Source organism: Anolis sagrei, chromosome 2 (genome assembly GCF_037176765.1).
Source record: "Anolis sagrei isolate rAnoSag1 chromosome 2, rAnoSag1.mat, whole genome shotgun sequence".
NCBI lineage: Eukaryota > Metazoa > Chordata > Lepidosauria > Squamata > Dactyloidae > Anolis > Anolis sagrei.
The window spans coordinates 6,493,563-6,518,552 of record NC_090022.1 but is presented as its reverse complement, the minus strand read 5'-3'; the positions used below and the strand labels follow the sequence as shown (position 1 = coordinate 6,518,552).

The 24,990-nt window shown below is 46.7% G+C and overlaps 1 protein-coding gene and 1 long non-coding RNA gene across 8 annotated transcripts in view; both read right to left on the bottom strand.

Annotated features, from left to right (window-relative positions):
• LOC132765344 (patr class I histocompatibility antigen, B-1 alpha chain-like) overlaps positions 1-24,990 on the bottom strand; it is a 71,684-nt gene that overhangs the window by 24,478 nt on the left and 22,216 nt on the right. For 2 of the 7 annotated variants that reach the window (XM_067465432.1, XM_067465433.1), the window contains exons 1-8: positions 14,381-14,579; positions 13,733-14,014; positions 10,995-11,270; positions 8,626-8,906; positions 8,031-8,127; positions 7,631-7,663; positions 5,397-5,429; positions 4,910-4,944 (exon numbers count right to left, since the gene is read on the bottom strand). In XM_067465432.1, the coding sequence (XP_067321533.1) occupies positions 4,925-4,944; positions 5,397-5,429; positions 7,631-7,663; positions 8,031-8,127; positions 8,626-8,906; positions 10,995-11,270; positions 13,733-14,014; positions 14,381-14,468 (1,110 nt within the window). In that variant the 5' untranslated portion in view covers positions 14,469-14,579 and the 3' untranslated portion in view covers positions 4,910-4,924. Of the gene's footprint in view, positions 1-1,852; positions 3,796-4,909; positions 4,945-5,396; positions 5,430-7,630; positions 7,664-8,030; positions 8,128-8,621; positions 8,907-10,994; positions 11,271-13,732; positions 14,015-14,380; positions 14,580-24,990 lie in introns of those variants that run through there. The other 5 variants (XR_010909386.1, XM_067465434.1, XM_067465431.1 and 2 more) reach the window with 5 other exon arrangements.
• LOC137096361 (uncharacterized) lies at positions 18,870-24,658 on the bottom strand. Its single transcript, XR_010909395.1, has 3 exons — positions 24,623-24,658; positions 23,539-23,572; positions 18,870-20,519 (listed from the first exon to the last, which is right to left on the bottom strand). It is a non-coding gene; the product is annotated as an uncharacterized lncRNA (long non-coding RNA).

Genomic DNA, 24,990 nt, shown 5'->3' with positions numbered 1-24,990 from the left:
CATCCAGTGCTTGTTTGTGTACATGAAAATCCATTTCCCCACCCAAAAAGCTGGAAGCATGTTTTGATTTTGCAAAAGCCAAAACAATTAAGAGCTGGAAATGAAAGTTATACAACCACGTTTTCCAAAAAACAAAACTTCTGAACGGAAGACAAGGACATCCAGGCGAGGAAGCAATCAGTGGAGACAGGGAATGGTCTGTCCCACGATGCTCCATTGTTGGGGGTGGCAGGGGAAGACCTGTCATTCAACCTGCAGAGGTCATCAAGAACCATCTGGACTTCTGGTCCCCCATCCATGCAGTGATGCTACAGTGTTTACCTGCATTGACAAATATGGAAAAATAACAAAAGACTGGAGGCTGGCAATTATTGTCCCCATCTATAAAAAGAAAGGGAATCAGGATGAGCCTGCAAACTATAGACCAGTGTTTCTCAACCTGGGGGTCGGGACCCCTGGGGGAGTCGCCAGGGGGTTTCAGAGGGGTCGCCAAAGACAATTGGAAAGCACAGTATTTTCTGTTGGTTGTGGGGGTTCTGTGTGGGAAGTTTGTCCCAGTTCTATTGTTAGCGGGGTTCAGAATGCTCTTTGGTCGTAGGTGAACTATAAATCCCAGCAACTACAACTCCCAAATGTCAAGGGCTATCCTCCCCAAACCACATGTTCACATTTGGGCATATTGAGTATTTGAGTTTAGTCCAGATGCATCATTGTTTTGAGTCCACAATGCTGTCTAGATGGAGGTGAACTATAACTCCAAAACCCAAGGTCAATGCCCACCAAACCCTTCTATTATTTTCTGTTGGTCATGGGAGCTCTGTGTGCCAAGCTTGGTTCAATTCCATTGTTGGTGGAGTTCAGAATGCTCTTTGATATTGTAGGTGAACTATAAATCCCAGCAACCATAACTCCCAAATGCCATAATCAATCCTTCCCTCAACCCCACCAGTATTCAAATTTGGGTGTATCGAGTATTTGTGTCAAATGAATGAAAATACATCCTGCATATCGGATATTTACAAGATGATTCGTAACAGGAGAAAAATTACAGTTGTGAAATAGCAATGAAAATAATGTTATGGTTGGGGGTCACCACAACATAAGGAACTGTATTAAGGGGTCACGGCATTTGGAAGGTTGAGAACCACTGCTATAGACCCATCAGCCTCCTCAATACCATCAGCAAAATAGAATCATCAAATTGGAAGAGACCTCATGGGCCATATACTCCAACCCCATTCTGCCAAGAAGCAGGAAAATTGCATTCAAAGCATCCCTGGCAGATGGCCATCCAGCTTCTGTTTAAAAGCCTCCAAAGAAGGAGCTTGCACCACACTCCGGGGCAGAGAGTTCCACTGCTGAACAGCTCTCCTTACAGTCCGGAAGTTCTTCCTAATGTTCAGGTGGAATCTCCTTTCTCGTAGTTTGAAGCCATTGCTCCATTGCGTCCTAGTCTCCAGGGCAGCAGAAAGGAAGGCGGCTCCCTCCTCCCTAAGACTTCCTCTCACATATTTATACATGGCTATCATGTCTCCTCTCAGCCTTCTCTTCTTCAGGCTTAAATGTACACAAAACATCTTCAATGGAAACTACTGGACTGGATGGAGCAAGAGGATATACTTGCGGAGAAGCAAGCCGGCTTCAGGGGAGGACAATCCACCATTGACCAACGCATAGTGTGAGGAAGCCATGTAATTATCAATATCAACCTAGGAGCTGGATGCTAAGGGACTACTAATTAAGGGGGTTTTCTTATTTGATAGTGTAGATTACATTTAGTAACCCTAATTTGGTCCTTCTTCTTCTTGTACAGGGCTGTTTGACTTAGAAGAAATTGTATCTGAGACAAGGCTTGAGAAAAAACAGTAACAAGTTTATTGGAATATAACAAGAGTGGAATAGATTCAATGTTACTTCACTCTAGAGGCACAAACTTAGCTGGTTACATTTATGGAAGTTCTTGAATGACTCTAGGCACTAAACAGATTTCAAAAGTTTTCTTTAGGCAGATGTTTCTTCCTTTAACAACCATTCTGGTAATACAAATAAGCCACTTGACTTATTAACTGTATTGGCTCCAAGCCAAATCTTGATTCTTAATCAAAGAATTTATTTATTTACATTTATTTACAGTTCTTATATTCCGCCCTCCTCACCCCGCAGGGGACTCAGGGCGGATTACAGTAAACACATATATGGCAAACATTCAATGCCAGTTTGACAAACAACATTTAACAGACAAATACACCGAGGCTATTTAACTTTTTTCTGGCCGCCAGGGGAGCTGCTGCTTTTCATCGTCCATCAACGACACCGATGAAGTTCTTCCGCATTCCACATTCCCCGGAGAATCAGTCCTCCCTGTGGTTCTATCACTACAGGATTCCTGTTGGATTTCTACTTCCACACAGAATCCACTACCTCTGTAGTTCACAACTACAGATCAGTTCCTTGATCCTCTCACTGGAGAATCCTCTCCTGTAACTCTCTGGTTACAGATTGCTGATTCACAGATCAGTCCTCTTCTGCAACTCTCCGGCTACAGACTGATTCACAGATTGATCCTCTTCTGAAACTCTCTGGCTACAGACTGACAACTTTCAAAAAGCTGCGCTGCCAAGTGGCAGTTGGCTCTGCCCCTGTTGCTATGGCAACAGCTCAAGGCAAGCCAAGCTAGTTACCATCCCTAATAAAATACAATTCTACATACTTATCATTACTAACTATTGTCTAAACAATACATGACAATAGGAATAAAAATACACATCATCACACATAGTATTTCAACATCTCATAGAGAAATATTCCTCCCTCAGGTCATCTTCTCTCTATGCTATGTTTATAAACTTCAGAGCAGCTTTTGATTCCATCTCCTGTACCAAGCTATGGGGAAAAACTTGGGTCCACCTCAATAGACAGACGACTCCTGCAACTAATGAACAGTCCAGAGGGAACTCCTCTGACAGTAAGATGCAGTCCCCAAGGCCATCTTGCAAAGGCCGCTTCCACACAGCTGAATAAAATCCCATATGTTCTGCTTTGAACTGGAATATATGGCTGTGTGGACTCAGATAACCCAGCTCAAAGCAGATAGTGTGGGATTTTCTGCCTTGACATTCTGGGTTATATTGCTATGTGGAAGGGCCCCAAGTGGTTCAAGCTTCAAGCAAGGATGCCATTTGGCCCAACTATTATTCAATTTCTATATTAACTCCTCTGTGGAACATCTTTACACTGCCATATATTCCAGTTCAATGCCGATAATGTGGGATTTATTCAGCTGTGGAAGGGGCCTCAGACTGGCTTCCTCTTTCTATCTAGACTTCCCTCCTTGTTCTGCCAGTAAGAAAGAGCAGCGGTGGTCCCTCAAAGCTGGACAGGTTTTGGGTGCATCAGAAAAGGACAGGGAATAGCCTCCTAATGCCCCTCCCCAAAAGAGACACATGTGCTTGTATTACATAAGTTACTAACAGGATTGCAGGCAAAGTATATTTATTCCATACTTACTGTTTTTCTCTTATGCAGAGATTTAATCTAAACATAGTATCAATGAGGATTTTTTTAATCAGATGCAAAGCCGAAGCTCATCCTTTTAACTGCCAATTAATTCTAAAGCACTCTATTCCCGTCAAAAAAGCAAATTGCCTCAAGTTGTTTTTGATTTCTCCCTCTTAATTTGAAATATTCTGAAAATCTGAACAGGCAACCAGTCAGTGAAAGATAGTGAGGAAATCTTCAAATGGATGTACTCTTTTCCCTCTTCTCTTCTCTTCTATAGTAGATCTGCTGGTCATACTAGGGAGAGGAAAACAAGGAAATCCTTTAAATTGGGACAAGAGACAGAAACCAGAAGATGGAATGGGGAAGAGGGGACTGAAGAGCTGGTGACAAGAAGTTAGGAGACGTCCTTCAAGAATTTCAGTAGAAATAAACATCCCTTCTTCTTCCAAATTAACATTTCACCAGAGTTGAGTGTGACAAGCGAAGGTGCATTACAGAGATCCCAGAGACCGCTTCCATCATGAAGTGTGAGACCAGATACAAATTGTGTACAAAGTGATGAAGGAAAGCTGCCTTCCAGGACTAGAAGCTTGGAAGATGTATTTGCGAACCCACCATCTAGAAGTTCCAGGAAAAGCTCGATGGCTTATGATAGAGGCTATTTCCCCAGAAAAAAGTTTGAGCTGGGCAAGTATGGGACTCTGCTCTAGCCAATCCTATTGCGGCTGTGTGTCCCTGCCTCTGACAGGCAAGAGAACTGCAGCTGACACCAGAATTGCTCATTGAGCAAGTAAGGTAAGGTCAAGGTTTTCTTCAGACATTAAGTCCAGTCGTATCCGACTCTGAGGGTTGGTGCTCATCTCCATTTCTAACCCGAAGAGACAGCACTGTCCATAGACACCTCCAATGTCATGTGGCTGGCATGACTACGTGGAGTGCCGTTACCTTCCCACAGGAGTGGTACCTACTGATCTACTCACATTGGCATGTTTTCAAACTGCTAGGTTGGCAGTTGTTGGGGATAACAGCGGTAGCTCACACTGCTCCCCAGATTCAAACCTGCGACCTTTCGATCAGCAAGTTCAACAGCTCATTCAAAATGGAGAGGAAGGAGGAAAACATTTTGCCATGAGACCCTTCTCCTTCTGAACTCATTCCCTGTGAGTTTCTGCATGATGGAGGCTCCTTCTTTGGAAGCTTTTAAGCAGAGGCTGGATGGCCATCTGTCAGGGGTGATCTGAATGCAAGATTCCTGCTTCTTGGCAGGGGCTTGGACTGTATGGCCCACGAGGTCTCTTCCAATTCTTGGATTCTATGATTCTATGAGGTTGGGAAGGAAAATATGCCTCCAAATAAGACTCCCTATCACAAGGCTTAATCCTGTTCCCTCCCACTGCCATTTATTTACCTTGCTGTGGGATTCCTAGATGGGCACAGCAGAGCCTGAAAGAAAAGAGATGGAAAAGTGGCTTGGCCTCTTCTTCAGTAGCACAGTTGACTGAGAGTTGCATTCAAAAGCGTCGAGCAAGTCAGTGGTCTGGGGATTGAACCCAAGAGGGTTCATGAACATCAGTGGATGGTGGTAAAGATAAACAATGAGAAGTGTCTCCACTGACTGCTCTATGGCTGTCATTCCAGAGTTTAGGCACTCTTTGGCTCTGAGGTGCCAGATTGTAACTCAGCTGCACTTTTTGGTCTCAAGGACTGGGCCATTGCCCTCAACAGGATGGTGGTGGAGATTCCAAAGGGAGACACAGAGCTTTCCTTACACTTGCCTAGAAGCTTATACAAAGCTGGGAGATGAAAGGCTGGGGAGAGGTGTGGATCAAACACAACCATTGACTTGAAAGGGGAAAGCTTTCTACCCTTGGAGATGGAAGTTACTTCTCACTTACCTGTCCCAGAGCTGTTGGACCCTTGGTCACTAACTGAAAAGGAAAGAAAAGACAGGGAAGAGGTCAGTGGTTGGACAGGAGTTTGGTCAGAAATGTTTGTCCCTTTTTTCTGAAAACAAGCATGTGCACATGCATGGAATGATAAAATTGGAAGAGGCCACCAGGGCCACCCAGTCCAACCTCTGCCATGGAGGAACACACCACCAAAGCACTCCTGGCAGAGAAGGCAATGCCACTGGACTCCGAGGCAGTATATTCCACTGTAAACTGCTCTTACCATCAGGAAGATCTTCCTAATGTTTAGGTGGGATCTCTTTTCCTGCAGTTTGAATCCCTTGCTCCAGAGCAGCAGAAAGCAAGCTTGCCCCCTCCTCAAAATGACATCCTTTCACATATTTAAACTTGGCTATCGTGTCCCCTTCTCCCAGCCTTTTTCTCTCCAAGCTAAACATACCGAGATCTCAGCCCCTCTTCATAGACCTTGGCTACTAGAACTTTTATCATTTTGGTTGCCTTTCTCTTGAGATTTTAGCTGGTCAAGATCATTTGTTAAGAGAAGGTTTTCCAGCGCTTTCCTCTGAGGCCGAGAGAGTGGAACTTGCCTAAGATCACCCAGTGGGTTTCCAAAGCCAGCAGGGATTCAAACCTTTGAGTTCCCAAAGTTCTGCCCCAACACCCACAACATGAAGTCCCACTGGATTTGAAGAGCTCCAGGCCAGGCCAAGGACCATATCTCCCTTATAAGCCTGCCCTTGTTTTCAGATCTACTGGAGATCTTTGGAACTCCTTCTGTTGTTGTTGTTGTTTATTTGTTCACTTGTTTCTGACTCTTGGTGACCTGTTTGCCTGTCGGCCATGGCCACCCCCATCTCCTTCAGAGTCAAGCCAGTTACTTCAAGAATACCATCCCATCCACCTTGCCCTTGGTCGGCCCCTCTTCCTTTCATTTTCCCCAGCATTACTGTCTTCCCTAAGCTTTCCTGTCTTCTCATGATGTGGCCAAAGTTCTTCATCTCCTTCTCTCCAGTGAGCAGTCAGGCTTTCTTTCCTGGAGGATGGACTGGTTGGATCTTTTCGCGGTCCACGGCACTCTCCAAATTTTCCTCCAACACCACAGTTCAAAAGCACCTCACTTCCTTCGCTCAGCCTTCCTTCTCTTTCTGTCCCACCACCATTTCAGGAACATCTGGTGGGAGCAAGGGAGAGGGTCTTCTTGCTGTTGCCCTCAGGCTGTGCTGCTCTCTTCCCAGAGAGGTGAGACAGTCAGAACTTTCTGGTTCAACCCACTTTCGAGAACGGATTTTTACAGTGTTCATCCCATCTAAACAATGTGCTGCATTTTCTATTTCTTTTCTGGGCTTTGCTCCCTTTTAAATGACCATCAGGAATTCAAGGTATTCATCTAGTTGTGTAGCCTGTTGTCGACCTTTGCAACCCGAAAGACAGTTGCATCTGTCAAGTAGGAAAATTAGGGACCACCTTTAAGTGTGGGGAGGCTAAATTAACTAATTCATGAGGTCATAAAAAGACTCCAGCAAAAAAACTCCAGCAAAAAAGTGTGCGGGGAATGCAGAAGTACTTCATCAGTGTCGCAGATGGACGATGAAAGCGACAGCTCCCCTGGTGGCCAGAAAAAGTTAAATAGCCTCTGTCTATGTCTGTATATGTTGTATGTCAAAATTGACATTGAATGTTTGCCATATATGTATACATTGTAATCCACCCTGAGTCCCCTGCGGGGTGAGAAGGGCGGAATATAAATGCTGTAAATAATAGTTTTGAATTTTGAGAGTTTCATCATTTAAAGGTTCAGATTGTGTGAATTCTTCTCCTATATTGTTTAAAATCTGTTGGAAACCACCTTGAGCCCTGAACAGGAAAATAGATGAAAAATGAGTATAACTACAATAATGAACGCAAATTGATGGTGTGCCTTAGAGCCATAAACAAGCGGAAGACCATGTACGTCAACCTTGGACAAGATTTTGACTTCTATGTGTCCAAAGAAGGACAACCAAAATGATCTAAGGCCTGGAAGCCATAAACCCCTATGAAGAGGAAGTCTCCCTTCCACAACAGAAAGTCAGCAAAAGTCATTTCCATTTGACTCCTTCGGTCAAAAAAACTGTCTCATTGGCTTAAACCCTTGGAGACATAGGAGCACATCCCTCAATTCAACTACCTTTTGCCTCATCCATCTGGAATAAACCTGCAACGGGAGAGGCGAAACTCACCTGAAACTGCTTTGAAGCCATTTTGTCGTTTTTCTGCAGAGAAAGAATCAGGGAGTTAAAGCTGATAATTAGAGATCAACACCATCTCATTCGTTGAGGGAGAAGACCACCCACCCACCCTCCTCCTCCTCCTCTCCTCACAGGGTTTCTCCCATTCCTTCCCAGCTTTTTAGGAAAGACATTACAGAAATGGGAAAGCATCCTCAGACAACAGGATGAGACTCAAGCTCATGACATGGCCTGAGAAGAGGGCGGAAATGTAGTCCAGCCTCCAAATGGTTGGTTAAGCTGAACATTCAGGTGGGCGATCAGGGAGAATTCTTCAACACAATAATGAGATTCTCCCCATAACTATAGATTGTTTTCCCCCCACAAGGAAATACAGTCAGAATTTACTCACTGAAATACACAGCAATCCCAATGACCAAGACAATGAGAACACCCACGATGACACATACAATGATCATCCACAGGTTGGAGGCTGAAGGTGAAACAGGGAAGAATGCAATAATTAAAAGGAAATCCTCAAGTCAAACCCTTTATGGAGCAATGTGTAGATGAGGAAAAAAAGAACTGGGGAGTTCATGGGGTCCAAAGCTAAAGTGTGTATTCAGGGAACAGCCCAGCTCCCATGATCCTCTGTCAGGGTTTGTAAAGCTGGGCGTGGGTATTTCCAGACACAGCTCCATTATGCCTTGGCCCCCGTGGCTGGAGAGAGGCCCCCCTCCATGTCCCAAATGCCTTTGCTTTGGCCTCTGAGGAAGGGAATGACAGCCAGATGTACTTGATTTCATATCTCTCCTGCACTGCCATTCCCTTTTCCTTGTGTTAAATCTGATGCAGCAATTAGCGATTTGTCAAAAAACTCAGGGTACAGATGATGCTAACAACTATACAACGGGCTTTCATGGCAGACTCTGTAGTGCTATGGATGGTACATGGGAGTGGGGGCCCTTTTGTCCCTCCCAAAACCTTCCCTCCAATGACTCACCAGGCTCCTCCCAGGCCACATCCACAGGTTTCAGAAGCCCATCATGCTCCACGTGGCATTTGTAGCGTTCCCTCTCCTCAGGGTCCACCATGACACTCCACCAAGTGTAGTATGTCCCATCCGAGTTGGGGGACACCAGGCCATGGTAGGTATCCTGCATCCAGACCTCCCCATCCTTTGTCCAGGTGATGTCAATCTCCTTGGGGTAGAAGCCCCCCACCCGGCAGATCAAGGTCTCCATCCCATCATAGTCCGCCTTGCGTGTCACCATCACTTCTGGCGCCTCTGCAAAGATGACATGAGAATAAGCACGGGGCCTTTCCAAATGATGGGAAAAGTGAATGCTCCAGTTTCAGGGAAGCAAGTTGCCCCTTATATTCAGTATTTGCCCCCTATTATTTAAAAAAATCCTGTCAAAGAAGAGGATTCACAAGCACCTTGAAATGCTTTGAAAAATCCTAACCACAGCACAGGAACTCCTGGGTCTCAGGGTATTCAAATTTGGGCCAAATTTGGTCCAGTGAGCAAAAATACATTCTGCATATCAGATATTTACATTATGATTCATAACAGCATCAAAATGACAGTTATGAAGAAGCAACAAAAATTATTTTCTGGTTGGTTCTGGCCCGGAGAAAAATTAGAGTCCATGGCTTGCTATTTTCCATTGGGTGGATTTTGGGCAATAAGGCCATGCTCAGGGGCACCATGTTCTTATGGGTTCTGCAAACTCTCTCCATAGGAAAGGGTCTAGCACTCTGCACATGGTCAGATACATTCTAAGACATTTTCCAAATACAAACAGTCCCGGGGCTCTTCTCTTCACCTCCAGAAGATTCAGGTCAGGAATCCTCTCTCCACTTCCGTCTGACCTTTCCTTCCAAGGAAATCTATCCACTCTGTTCACTTGGGAGATGTCTCCACAAAAGTGGCTGTGCTAGTCTCTTGAAGCAACGCAATGAGGAGGAAGGGAGAAAGAGAGGAACCTGGCCACAGATTTAAGATTACCTGGTTTTTAATTTAGAGTGTGTTTCCAGGGATGCAAAACTACTTCTTCAAATGCAAGACAGCAGCGTTTCTCAACCTGGGGGCCAGGACCCCTGGGGATGGGGTGTCTGAGAGGTCACCAAAGACCATCAGAAAACACAGTACTTTCTGTCAGTCATGGGAGTTCTGTGTGGGAAGTTTGGCCCAATTCTAACGTTGGTGGAGTTCAGAATGTTCTTTAATTGTAGGTGAACTATAAATCCCAGCAACTACAACTCCCAAATGTCAAGGTCTATTTTCCCCAAACTCCACCAGTGTTCACATTTGGGCATATTGATTATTTGTGCCAAGTTTGGTCCAGAACCATAGTTGTTTGAGGCCACAGTGCTATCTGGATGTTGGTGAACTAAAACTCCAAAACTCAAAATCAATGCCCACCAAACTCTTCGAGTGTTTTCTGTTGGCTGTGGGAGTTCTGTGTGCCAAGTTTGGTTCAATTCCATCCTTGGTGGAGTTCAGAATGTTCTTTGATTGTAGGTGAACTATAAATCGCAGCAACTACAAATCCCAAATGACAAAACCAATCCCTCTTCAACCCCACCAGTATTCAAATTTGGGCCAAATGTGGTCCAGTGAATGAAAATACATTCTGCATATCAGATATTTACATTATGATTCATAACAGCAGCAAAATGACAGTTTTGAAGAAGCAAAAAAAAAAATTTCTGGTTGGGGGTCAGCACAACGTGATAAACTGTATTAAGGGGTCGCGGCATTAGGAAGGGGGAGAAACACTGACCTAGAGTGATATTACAGCATTCCCACAACTGCATAAATATGCTTTATAACCTGACATTTTAATACCATTCTGCACTTCATCTGAAGCACTGGGTTCACTTGCATGAAATGCTGGCTAGACTAAAGTCTAGTTGGTCTTAAATGAGGTGCTGCCACATTCCCCCTTTCCTCCCCTTCTCTCTTATGGGGTGCTGCTATTTCAGTTTCTGGCAGGATTTGCCCATTGAGGAGAAAGGCAGAGAGGGTGGACTGTCTCCCTTCAGGCTGAAAGGGGAAAGGAGGCTCCATGTTGGGAGGCTGCTTCATCTGAAACAGGATCCAGTCTCCTGCAAGGGACACATGGAATGAAGCCTCCTTCTGCCATGTTTCTTTCCAAATCTGGGTAAGTCTTCCAAGATGCCCCCCTCCCCTCCTTGCTGCAAAGGCTGAAGTGGAACCGTCCAGACTCCCACCATCCCTTTCCTGCCTGGAGTGCCTGCCTGCCTTCCAGTGAAAGATAAGAGTGTGGGGATGAGGAGGAGATGAAGCCACTGCAGTTCTCCTCTCCCACCCCCACCCCCGCCATGGTTTTCATGAGACTCTCTTCACCTGTCCTCAGCAGGGTCTCCTTGCCATACTCCAGGTGTCTATTCAGCCACCCAATGCACTCCTCCTCCAGGTAGGCCTTGTTACGCTGAGCAATGACCCGTTCAGCCTCCCACTTCCTCTTGGTGATCTGGGCTGGGACATCGGCTGCCGTCCAGGTGAGGGTCTCCTTGTCCAGGCTGATGTAGTCCCTCCCGTCATAGGCGAACTGCCGATACCCTCCTTTGCTCCCGTCTCTCCTCAGCTCACAGCCGTACATCAACTGCCAGGTGTGAGACCCTGGAAGAGACCCCCAGAAAGGAAGGGGAGAGATGAGAGAAGGCCATTAACAAAGGCAGACAAGTCCACTTTGGAATGGCCGGAATCGGATGTCTCTCTCCCACATTTCTCCCAAATGTTTATGGAAGTTCACAACTCTTCTATTTTCATGAACTAAGAATTCAATGTGTTATTTCAACACTTCACTACAACTCCACCATCTGTCAGAATGACTTGAAACTCAATAGTCACATGGGAGAAAAGTCTGATTTCCAGCATGCAAAAATACACTTTTCTCTTTTTCTTAAAGGCTGAGAAAACAAACATGGGGCATTATTATTTTTTAAACAACCCTCATGGCCTCTCTAGGAATCTCCAGGTCCTCCACAGGTACTCTGTGGTCTCACTTTCTACTGGAAGTTGTGCTGGAAGACCTGGATTCCTACAGAGTTGGGCCTTAGGTTAAAAAAAAGCTTTTATTTAAAAATGTTTGGTTTTGCCACTTTAGCAAGACACTGCACCCCAACCCCTGCCAATAATGAATAATGCAAGTAACAACCGGAATGGCTCCTGGAATATGCTGTTGCTTTGTGTTGATTATAAGGAATTGTTTTTAATTGTGTTGATTATAAGTAATTGTTTTCCAGGAGCCCTCTGTAGCTGAATGAGTTAAACCCTTGTGCCGGCAGGACTGAAGACTGACAGGTCGGATGTTTAAATTCAGGGAGAGTGCGGATGAGCCCCCTCTGTCAGTTCCAGCTCCCTATGCGGGGACATGAGAGAAGCCACCCACAAGGATGGGAAAACATCATCCAGGCATCCCCTGGGCAATGTCCTTGCAGACGGCTAATTCTCTCACACCAGAAGCGACTTGCGAGTTCTCAAGTTGCTCCTGACTCAAGGAAAAAAAATGTTTTTAAGCTTCATATATCTTAATTATGTGATTTTAATGTATATGCAGTTTTATTTTATGTATATATCTATGGCATCGAATTGAGGCTTTGTTGTGAGCAGTCCTGAGCCCCCTTTGGGGTGAGAAGGGCAGGATAGAGAGGCAGTCAACAAATTAATTAAATATTAATTAATATTTAATATTAATATTAATATTAATATAATATTTAATATCGGATATTACTCTCCTCCACTCTCCCCCCCCCTTTTTTTTCTTCTCTCCTCTTAATTCTTTATTTTTCCTACTTTTCTATCTTCTTTTATTATTCCCCCACTTTCGATGTATTCTACAAAACTTAATAAAGATTTAAAAAAAACAAAAAAACAAATTAAATAAATAAATAAATAAATAAGCAGGCTTTCTTGTACTTTAACATCTATTGATTTTAACCACATAAAAACTGCATTGTATTGTTGGGGGGCGGGTTGGAGGGGTGTGCCTGTGTGGATTCTCCACAATTTGAACAAATGTAATGGAAAATCATGACAATGGGCTTTGTTTCATTCCTGGACCCCAATTTCTGTGAGCATCATTTACTAAAACATGAAGATGTTTCTGTTTGTGGCCAGAACTGAGCACAGACTCCAAAAATGCTGAATGATGAGAAGAAGCCAATATATACTATCTGTTGTTTGCCTTGTCACTGTATAATCAACATTGAATGCTGTATATGTGTTCTGTGATCGACCCTGAGTCCCCTTCGGGATGAGAAGAGTGGAATAGAAGTACTACAACTAAATAAAAGAATAATAATGTTACTCTCCCAGCCTCTGGGGGACCTTCCTCTACAGCAATGGTTCTCAACCTGTGTGTCCCCAGGTGTTTTGGCCTTCAGCTCCCAGAAATCCTAACAGCTGGTAAACTGGCTGGGGTTTCTGGGTGCCCTTCCACCGAGCCCTATATCCCAGATCTTAAGGCAGAACATTCCACATTATCCAAATAGTCAGATAACCCAGTTCAAAGCAGATATTGTGGGATTTTCCTCCTTGATATTCTGGGATATAGGGCTGTGTGGAAGGGCCCTGGGAGTTGTAGGCCAAAAGACCTGGGGACCCACAGGTTGAGAATCAATGCTCTAGAGGTGTCTTTGGTGGAGGTGGGGAAGGGGTGGCAAGCCAGTGCTGCTCCTCCCTCTTCCAGGATGGAGCTGCCAAGGAAAACATGTCTTCCCTTGCTGCACCCCCCCCCCCCCACTTGCCTTTTCTGTGGGCTTCTTCACCCTTGAGCATTTCCCCCTTCAATCCACTTTCAATGCTGTGACTGCCTCCTGCTGAATTCTGGGGATTGTAGTTGAGGGAGGGCCAGGGCTTCTCTGGGTGAGCAGTTTAAAGGCCCCTCCCTCCTTCAACTCCAAGCTCCAGAATTCTGCAGGAGGCAGTCCCGGCATTGAAAGTGGGTCAAAGGGGGAAAACGCTGAGGGGTGAGGAGGCCCTTACAAATCTCAGCAACCTCTGTTTTCCACTCCCTCTTTCTGAGAAGAAGAATGATTGTGATGAGGGGAGCAGGTGCCCCCTCCTTCCCTTCCACTCACCTCCGCTCTGGTTGTAGTACCGGGCCGCAGTCTTCAGGTTCACTTGGAAGATCAGCTCAGCATTCCGCGCACGCTGGCTGTTCCACTCCCAGTACTGAGGCTCCTCCTTGTCCACTTCTCTGACCCAGGGGACTGTGGGAAGATACCTCCTTGTGCTGGCGTTGTAGTGAACAAACGGCTGGTCGTCCACGTAGCCCACATGGAAAAACTGGGGCACCTTCTGGCCAGGCTCAGAGACAGCAGTGAAGACATAGCGCAAGGAATGGGGGGAGGAGGAAGCGCCTGGGGAGGAGGGAGAAGGGGGGGGGGAAGGAGGCGTTAGGGTTATGCACAAGAGGGCAGGCTTGCTGCCAGAAGAAGTCCAGAAGAGGGGTCACGGGGGCATGGCTTTCCAAAAGCAATCAAGGGCTCAAAAGAGGGTCCCGAGTGTGGCTTCCTCATGGGAAAGAAATGCCTGGGAGCCTTCCGCCCCCTCCGCATGACAATCCCCGCCAGGAAGGGAAGGGGCCCCTCCCCCCTCCCCGCCCCACAAGAAAGGAAGGCAGGCAGGGCAGGGCAGGGCTTCCCTCCAGGACCCTGGGCTTGAACGCATTGAAGCTCAAGAGGAAGACAGCCCTTCCCTCCAGACACTCCTTCACCTCCACTCACCGGACCCCCTCCCCGCCAGGAAGGCCGCGCAGCCCAGCAGGAGGACGGGGAGCAGGGGGAAGGAAGGGGCGCCCCGGGAAGCGGCCATCTCTCTCTCCCCTTCTCTTTTTCCTTCTCTCTCTCTCTTTCGGCCAAACTCCGGAGCGAGGAAAGAGCGCTTCTCTCTCCTCGCAGTCCAGCCGAGCTCTGCCAGGGAGCAGGGCCAGGATTGGCCCAAAGGGAAGGGATCGGCCAATCGAAAAAGAGAAATCCCGTGTCGTCACCGGGTGCTGGGCAGAAGCCCGGCCGCGGGCGGACAACAGGCTGGAAAGGGAAAGAGAAAGTGAGCGGAGCCCAAGCTCTTTCGGGAATCCCCTGGGAAGGAAGGCAGGAGGGGGGCGGGGGAGAGGGGCTTTGGGGAAGACTTGGAGAAATCCCAGGACCCCGAAGTCATAGAATTCTAGAGTCGGAAGAGGCCTTGTGGGCCATTCAGTCCCACCCCATTCTGCCAAGAAGGAGGAAAATCACCTTCAAACAGGCATGTAGCCAGGGGATGGGGGGCTTGGGGGCTGAAGCCCCTTCCTGAAATTCTGATGGTGGTCCGCGAAAAGGCCTTCCTGGTGCATTATTTAAACTGTTATGTTTATTCCTATCATGATCTGATCACCATGCTCAATATATCCCATATGCATGGGGGTATTGGGGTAATGATACAAAAGGTTTGCTAGGCTAGACCCTCTTTCACTCAGACTCAGCCCCCCCCCCCCCGAAACTCAGCCCCTCCCGAAACCCCCCCTGAAAAAAATTCAGCCCCCCCCCCCGAAATGAAATCCTGGCTACGGGCCTGCCTTCAAAGCACCCCGACAGATGGCCATCCAGCTCCTGCTTAAAAGCCTCCAAAAAGGAGCTTCCACCACACTCCGGGGCAGAGAGTTCCACTGCTGAACACAGTCAGGAAATTCTTCCTCATGTTCAAGGGGAATCTCCTTTCCTGTACTTTGAAGCCATTGTCTCCAGGGCAGCAGAAAACAGGTTTGCTCCCTCCTCCCTATGACTTCCTCTCCCATACTTATCCACGGCCCTCATCATGTCTCCTGTCAGCGTTACTTTCTCCAGGCTAAACATGCCCAGCTCTTTAAGCCGCTCCTCATAGGGCTCCTCAAGTTGCAGGAAAGCAGCAGAAATGCCGCCTCCGCCAAAGATCTCTTTTGTTCTGCTTTTCTCTGCTGAGGGTGGGAGGGGGTGTGTCTCCATGGCAACCAGGAGGGGAGGGGAGGGTGCTCCCGTGGCAAGGAGTTCCCCCCTCCCTCCCCTCCATCTGTCTGCCCCTCACTCCCTCTGCCCCTCTTCTTCCCTGCTGTGGATGCTGGGCAGGGCAATCCAAAACCTCCCCCTTCCCGGCTCTGGAGAACTCAATGAAACACCAAAAGAGACCAAGAAGAAGAAGAAGCCCATGGCCGAAACCCTTGGAAATGTCTCTAGAGAGGAAGACAATGATTGTTCTTCTTTCACTCATGGATATCAAGCTGGCCTTCCAATAATAATAATAACCGTCCTGAGTTGCCTTCGGGCTGATATGGGCAGGATAGAAATAATGTAAATAAATAAATAAATAAATAAATAAATAATCTTTATTTATACCCTGCCACCATCTTCCCAAAGGGGACTCGGGGCAGCTTACATGAGGCCAAGCCCAGCCGTGCATTACAACAGAATAATATCAAAACACAGAATGAACATCACAATCACATAAATAAGACGTAAGAATACAGTGAGAAGATCCAACCAGTTCATACTTCAAGAAAGAAAGCCTGACTGCTCATTGGAGAGAAGGATATTAGGGGCCAAGATGAAGTCCTTTGGCCACATCATGAGAAGACAGGAAAGCTTAGAGAAGACAATGATGCTGGGGAAAAGGGAAGGCAAAAGGAAGAGGGGCCGACCAAGGGCAAGGTGGATGGATGGCATCCTTGAAGGGACTAGATTGACCTTGAAGGAGCTGGGGGTGGTGACGGCCGACAGGGAGCTCTGGCGTGGCCTGGTCCATGAAGTCACGAAGAGTCGGAAATGGCAACAACAAGAAGACAATAAAACAGTGCAAAATACGTAATAGATAAATCAGTCACGATGAGCATGTACAATGTAAAATGATAGAAACTCAGGATGAGATAGAAATGAAATGGAAATATTTGTGAGGGGGAAACTCATTGGGAAATGGAGGAGTGGAGAGAGGCCTTCAAACAGGGAGGGGGAAGGGTGGTGTGGGGACAGACATTTGGGGGGAGCGAACAAAAGGAGATGTAGGGTCACTCTCCAAAAGCGCCACGGAAAAGCCAGGTCCTGAGATCCTCCTTGAAGGCGGCTTCGAGTGGGGCCTTGCCTAATCTCACTGGGCAATGAATGCCAGCATTGTGGGGCCACAGCGGAGAAGGCTCTTTCCCTCAGTCATGGGACTCAGGGCAGGGAATGAAACACAATGCAGGTTGAAAACAGGACAAAAATAGGAATAAAAGTGTAAACATGGGATATGTCTCTTATATAGAGGAAAGCCTCTACTTTAGAAACCTTTAAAAGGAGTCTCAAGACCTGGCTCTGCCATTGTGCTTTCGGAGAGTATTCACATCATTTTATGCTTTTGCTCCCTCAACGTTCTTGTCCCAGGAGTTCTCCCCCCCCCCCTTATATGAAGGTTTGTTTACTTCTCTGTCTCTCCCTTACACACAGTTCTGCCCCTTTATCTCACCCTGTGTTTTTAAATAATTGTATGTACCTGAGGCCCGCTCTCTGTCATTATGTTTGGTTTCTATGTTTTGTGTATGTTGTTTATATGCTTTCTTTGATGTTTTATACTTTATTGTTATGTTGTTTATTTTACTGCAATTTGTATTTTTTGTATTGTAATTTGTTGTTCGGGCTTGGCCCCATGTAAGCCGCTCTGAATCCCCGTTGGAGGAGATGGTGGCGGGGTATAAATAAAGGTTATTATTATTATTATATTTACACATTTATTCCTGTTTTTGTCTTGTTTCCAATCTGGATTGTGTTTTATGCGTAGTTCTAGATGTATCACACTGGTAACAAAGGTCCGCATAGTCGAAGCAATGGTATTCCCCATAGAAAGCTATGGATGTGGGAGCTGGACCAGAAGGAAGGCTGCGCAAAGGATGAGAGGCACTTTCGAACTGTGGTGTTGGAGGAAAATTCTGAGAGTGCCTTGGACCGCGAGAAGATCCAACCAGTCCATCCTCCAGGAAATAAAGCCCAACTGCTCATTGGAGGGAAGGATATCAGAGGCAAAGATGAAGTCCTTTGGCCACATCATGAGAAGAAAGGAAAGCTTGGAGAAGAGAATGATAATGGGGAAAATGGAAGGAAAAAGGAAGAGGGGCTGACCAAAGGCAAGGTGGGTGGATGATATCTTTGAAGTGACTGGATTGACCTTGAAGGAGCTGGGGATGGTGACGACCGACTGGGAGCTCTGGCGTGGGATGATCCAGAAAGTCACCAAGAGTCAGAAGCGACTGAACATAGCTGAAACCAAACTTCCTCCACCCTCTTTTTTCCCTGACACCCTTTGAGATAGTTGAAAATAGGGATTGGGGCACTTCTCCAAGATAAATACACCCAGCTTTTCCAGATCTTTGACGAGCTTGATTTCTCTTGAAAGGACTACATCCCCCAAATCCTCTCTTGGCAGAAAGGGGGCTGTGACAGTGAGGCTCTGGCGCCCTCTAGTGTCCAGGCGGAGAACAGGTGCTTCCTCCCTCTGGCCTGATTTCCCAGAAAAGGAGTGTCCCTGAGCCCAGATGCAGCCCTTTGAGGCCTTGAAAGCCAAGCTTGGCCTCAAGTCGGAGCCTGTCCCTGGGGGGTTGCCTGGCTTTGCTCTCCCTCTCCATTTAAAAATGAATCATTCTTTCATCATCAGCGTCCCATAGATTTCTGGAAGAATATGCAAAGCATCACATGTGCAGGCACATTGCTTTGTGATGACTGCAAGGGACTCCCATTTGGATTGGGGCAACAATATCTTGCATATTTTCCCTCTCTCCTCACATTGTTAGTAGTATCAGTTGCTCCTCCCTTATACAGTAGAGTCTCGCTTATCCGGCCTTGGCTTATCCGACATTCTGTCTTATCTGACACTCTTATCCGACACCCCCTTTTCCTCCAGCATTTCCCCTTTAACTAAAGGAGTGCTCCTCAGCTCTCTCCCCATTCCCAAGAAGCGAAAAAGGCAAGAGGAGGAGGAGGAGGAGGAAGAAAGAAAGAAAGAAAGGGGGACAAGAGGCAGGACCGGAAGAAGCACCCTCCCTCCTTCCCTCTGTGATTTCCACGCTCCTCTTCCGCATCCGGGCACTTCCTGCTGGAACTCTCTAGCCCGAAGGTGTTGCCTTGCTTTAACTTTTTGAATCCCTGTTGTTAGTATTCTAGGTGTCTAGCACCATGTCGGGTGGAGAACAGTAGGAGACTCCGTATTATCTGACATTTTTATTGATCCCGTATTCTGCTGGCCCGTTTATGTTGGATAAGCGAGACTCTGCTGTAGTTTGATCAGAAAAATCCTTTTCCCAGTTCACCTTCCCAGCCTCCGAGGGCAGACATTTTACTAACCCCCTCCTTCGTAACATACATGTGGGCCCCTTGCCATCCAGGATGGGTCACATCTTCTCACTCCCCAATCCCGCCCACAGAAAACTCCCAAACACCCCCTTTTCTTCCCTATGCAGAACCAATGAGAGAGACACACAGACAAAAACAGTTTCATTGTCTTATTCCAGGGAAATCTTGGAAATTTACAGTTTATTCTCCTCTTTTTCCTTTAATCTGAGTAACATTCAATAAACAATCCATCATGAAATACACAGTATTTCTATCCCTCCAGAACGGGGGAATTGGGCCTCCTTTTCAAAAATTTCCCAGCAGACCCCTTTTCTTTGGTAAACAAGAAGGGAAGGTTTGTGCCTTTCATCCGGCAAAGCAGAGAATGTGAAAAGTTGCTTTCAATGCTTCCATGTTTTTCTTGCAAACAGCACACAGCCCTCTCTGGCCTTTGCCAACCATGTTCATACTTATAAAAGAACATACAATCCCCTTTTTTCCACTCATTCAAATAAGTTTAGCAAAGGGATCTCTTTACAGTCTTTAGAATCCTAGAATCCTAGAGTTGGAAGAGACCTCCTGGGCCATCCAGTACAACCCCAATCTGCCAAGAAGCAGGTATATTGCATTCAAAGCACCCCTGACAGATGGCCTTCCAGCCTCTGTTTAAAAGCTTCCAAAGATGGAGCCTCCACCACATTCCAGGGCAGAGAGTTCCACTGCTGAACGGCTCTCACAGTCAGGAAGTTCTTCCTCGTGTTCAGATGGAATCTCCTTTCTTGTAGTTTGAAGCCATTGTTCCATTGTGTCCTAGTCTCCAGAGCAGCAGAAAACAAGCTTGCTCCCTCCTCCCTGTTGACACTCCTTTCCTCAACAGAGACACACTCTGAAGAAGGCTTCTTATCTCTGGGCAGAAGCACATTCTCCTCTTTCTCTCCACTTTTGAGAGAAGAAGCCCAAAGTTAGCCTGGAGCAGAGAGGCTGCGGGTGGGGAGGTTTCCCGGCCAGGGATTCAGGGGAAGGCAAACGGGCACCCTGTCCTCTCTCCCAGGTGGAGGAGCATGGGTTTCCTTTCCTTCCTCTCTCCTCCCCTTCCCTGGTTGCCTCTCTCTCTTCAGACTCATTCTGCCCATGAAGAAGAGCAGCAGTGGCCCCTCCAGGCTGGACAGGCTCTGAGGGGCATAAAGGAACAGGAACAGCCCCCCAACTCCATCCAGAGGGAGACACATTCACTTGTAAGTCACCAGCAAGACTGCAGGCATTTCACATTTATGCCAGAGGGATTACTTTCCTCTTATGGAGAGTAGATCAGTTTAGTTTCTACGTAGTTATCAATGAACTACTTTTTAAAGAATCAGATGAAGAACTTAAGCTCATCCTTTCAGGAGCAAAATGCATCCCCAAATGCAATATTCCTGCAAAAAAGTCATTTCAGGCCCAGCTCTTTCCAATGAAAAATATTCTTATCAGCTGGTCAGGTGACAAGGCAGTGAAGATCAGGTGCTGAGACTGGGCTGTCACTCTTCCTCTCTCCTCCTCCAAGGCAGACCTGTCACTCATGCTGAGGAAAGACAAACAAGGAAATTGTAAGGAAACTGACAGCAAGGAAAAGGAAAAGGTATTTTCTGGGTCCAGTTTGGAAGAAGTAAGTCATCTCTTGAAGGGTTTGGAGTGTTTTTCTTAACTTCGTCAAAGCCTCTCTTTCCTGGTCGTGACATTTCACATTTGCATAACTGTTAAGTAAGGGGTATGTTTCACTTGAAGAAAAGAAGGCGGAAAGAAGGGGGCAGGAGAGCCATGTTGAAGTGTTTGAAAGGATGTCCACTGAGAAGAGGGCAAGCTTGTTGCCTGATGCTCCAAAGACTAGGACACAGAGCCATTGATTCAAATGGCAGGAAAGGAAATTCCACCTGAACATTATAGGAAGAACTGTCGAAGGCTTTCATGGCCGGAATCACTGGGTTGTTGTAGGTTTTTCTGGCTCTATGGCCATGTTCTAGAGGCATTCTCTCCCGATGTTTCACCTGCATCTATGGCAAGCATCCTGAGAGGTAGTGAGGTCACTACCTCTGAGGATGCTTGCCATAGATGCAGGCGAAATGTCAGGAGAGAATGCCTCTAGAACATGGCCATAGAGCCCCAAAAAACCTGCAACAACCCATTAGGAAGAACATCTTGACCATAAAGTGCAAAGTGCAAAGAAGCCAGAATGGATGTCCAAAGAACTTCTAACTGTGCTAAGACACAAAAGAGACATGCACAAGAAGTGGAAAAAGGGAGAAATCACCAAAGAAGAATGAAAACAAATAGCCAACACCTGTAGGGAAAAGGTCCGCAAAGCTAAAGCAAAAAACGAGCTCAGACTTGCCAGGGACATTAAAAACAATAAAAAGGGCTTCTATTCTTATGTCAGTAGAAAAAGGAAAAACAAGGAGGCGATAGGACCTCTTCGAGGAGAAGATGGGGCAATGCTGACAGGGGAAAGGGAAAAGGCAGAACTACTTAATGCCTTCTTTGCCTCGGTCTTCTCACAAAAAGAGAGTCTTCAACCTCAGCAAGATGGAGTGGATGAGGGATTGGAGGACATCCAACCCCAAATTGGGAAAGAAGTCGTCCAGGAATACCTGGCCGCTCTTAATGAGTTCAAGTCCCTAGGGCCAGATCAACTACACCCCAGAGTATTGAAGGAACTAGCGGAAGTCATTTCGGAACCATTGGCAACCATCTTTGAGAGTTCTTGGAGAATGGAAGAAGTTCCAGCAGATTGGAGGAGGGCCAATGTGGTCCCAATCTTCAAGAAGGGAAAAAAGGATGACCCAAACAACTACCATCCGGTCAGCCTCACGTCGATACCGGGCAAGATTCTGGAAAAGATTGTTAAGGAAGTGGTCTGCAAACACTTAGAAACAAATGCAGTCATTGCTAATAGTCAACAAGGATTTATCAAAAACAAGTCATGCCAGACTCATCTGATCTCTTTCTTTGATAGAGCTACAAGCTGGGTAGATGCGGGGAATGCCGTGGATGTAGCGTACCTGGATTTCAGTAAGGCCTTCGACAAGGTCCCCCATGACCTTCTGGCAAGGAAACTAGTCCAATGTGGGCTAGGCAAAACTACGGTGAGGTGGATCTGTAATTGGTTAAGTGGACGAACACAGAGAGTGCTCACTAATGCTTCCTCTTCATCTTGGAAAGAAGTGACGAGCGGAGTGCCGCAGGGTTCCGTCCTGGGCCCGGTCCTGTTCAACATCTTTATTAATGACTTAGATGAAGGGCTAGAAGGCATGATCATCAAGTTTGCAGACGACACCAAATTGGGAGGGATAGCCAATAGTCCAGAGGACAGGAGCAGGACAGATTAGAGAGATGGGCCAAAACTAACAAAATGAAGTTCAACAGTGACAAATGCAAGATACTCCACTTTGGCAGGAAAAATGAAATGCAAAGATACAGAATGGGGGACGCCTGGCTCGAGAGCAGTACGTGTGAAAAAGATCTTGGAGTCCTCGTGGACAACAAGTTAAACATGAGCCAACAATGTGATGTGGCGGCAAAAAAAGCCAATGGGATTTTGGCCTGCATCAATAGGAGCATAGTGTCTAGATCTAAGGAAGTAATGCTACCCCTCTATTCTGCTTTGGTTAGACCACATCTGGAATATTGTGTCCAATTCTGGGCACCACAATTCAAGAGAGATATTGACAAGCTGGAATGTGTCCAGAGGAGGGCGACTAAAATGATCAAGGGTCTGGAGAACAAGCCCTATGAGGAGCGGCTTAGGGAACTGGGCATGTTTAGCCTGAAGAAGAGAAGGCTGAGAGGAGATATGATAGCCATGTATAAATATGTGAGAGGACGCCACAAGGAGGAGGGAGCAAGCTTGTTTTCTGCTTCCCTGGAGACTAGGACGCGGAACAATGGCTTCAAACTACAAGAGAGGAGATTCCATCTGAACATTAGGAAGAACTTCCTGATGTTCTTCCAGTGGAACTCTCTGCCTCGGAGTGTGGTGGAGGCTCCTTCTTTGGAGGCTTTTAAGCAGAGGCTGGATGGCCATTTGTCAGGGGTGATTTGAATGCAATATTCCTGCTTCTTGGCAGAATGGGGTTGGACTGGATGGCCCATGAGGTCTCTTCCAACTCTATGATTCTATGATTCTATGATTCTATAAGAGTCGTTCTGCAGTAGAAAGCGCTGCCTGGGAGCATGGTGGAGTCTCTTCCTCTGGAGGGTTTTACGCATAGGGTTGGACTAGATGACCCTTGTGGACTCCTCAAATTCTATGTTTCTATTCTGTTTTTCTATTGTACAGCCCCATCCCTATTCTTCCCATGGTCGTTCTGCCTCTAGTACTAATTTTATGTGCAAATGCAGTGCCCAAGGACATATATTCTGTGTGAATGGGGGTGTGTCTCTATCACAAATGCAACTCTAACACAGCACCCTACGTCTCCCTCTGAAACTCCCCCCCCCCCCGGTCAATTTCTGCATGGAGTTGGGGGAGTTGCCCCCAAATAAGAGGTGGGTTTTGAGATTCCTACCCCTTTCTTTTGATCCTGTCTCCTCCTGCTGCCATTTACCTGCTTTGTGGTTGCTAGATGGGCACCGCAGTCCCTGGAAGAAGACAGAAGGGAAACTGAGTCACTCTCTCCTTCAGAACGGAGATGACATTCCAAGGAGGCAGGCATGTAGCCGGGGGGGGGGGGGGGGGGGCTCGGGAGGCTTCAGCCCCCCCCCCCCTTAAATTCTCATGGTGGTTCGCGAAAAGGCCTTACTGGTGCATTATTTAAACTGTTATGTTTATACATATCATGATCTGATCACCATACTCTATATATCCCATATGCATGGGGGTATTCGGGTAATGATACAAAAGGTTTGCTAGGCTAGACCCTCTTTCACTCAGACTCAGCTCCCCCCGAAACTCAGCCCCCCTGAACCCCCCCCTGAAATTTTTTTAGCCCCCCCCCCGAAATGAAATCCTGGCTACGGGCCTGCAAGGAGGGAAGAGACCAGAGGTCTGGGGACTGAAGCAAAGGGGGTCCATGATCTTTGATGGGAGTTGGCCAAGCTCTGCAATGGGCTGTGCCTTCACTGGCAGGCCTCATGCCATACACAGTGGTTTCTGGGTCTGCAATTCCAGAGTCCAGGCACTCTTTGCCTCCGAGGAGCCAGGAGTGAGCCAGGCTGTGCCTTTCAGTCTCCAGGACAGGGCCATTGCTCTCAATTTTTTCTTTGTCGTGTCAGAAGCGACTTGAAAAATTGCAAATCAGTTTTGGTGTGAGAGAATTGGGCGTCTGCAAGGATGTTGCCCAGAGATTTTTGATGTGCTACTATCCTTGTGGGAGGCTTCTCTCGTGTCCCTGCATGAGGAGCTGGAGCTGACAGAGGGAGCTCATCCGTACTCTCCCTGGATTCGAACCTATGACCTGTTAGTCTTCAGTCCTGCTGGCACAGGGGTTTAACCCACTGCACCATCAGGGGCTCCATTGCTCTCCATGGGACCGTGGGACAGTCCAGAGAGGCGAGGGAGGGCTTCCCTTTCACCCACCTGATAGTCGGCACAAGGTTGGGAGATAAAGGAGTGGGGAAACGTGGGGGTCAAATCTCTTTTTGACTTTCAAACGTTTGTACTCTTGGAGTTGGGAATCCCTTAACACTTACCTGTCCCAGAGCTGTTGGTTCCTTGGTCACTTCCTGAAACGGAAACAAAGGACAGGTGGATCAGTTCCGTGGATCAGAGAGTTCTCAGGTCATCCTAACATTCCAGAAGGTGCATTTTTGTGTATATAAGTGTGTGGATAAACAAATATATGTACATATGCGTATGTAAGCATGAATCTATGTATATTAATACAACCATGCAGTTCTAACCTTTCTAATGCCGCGACCCCTTAATACAGTTCCTCATGTTGTGGTGACCCCCAACCATAACCCTACTAACATTATGAACTGCCATGTAAATGATGATCTGCAGGATGTATTTTCATTCACTGGAGCAAATTTGGCATAAATACCCGGTATGCCCAAAT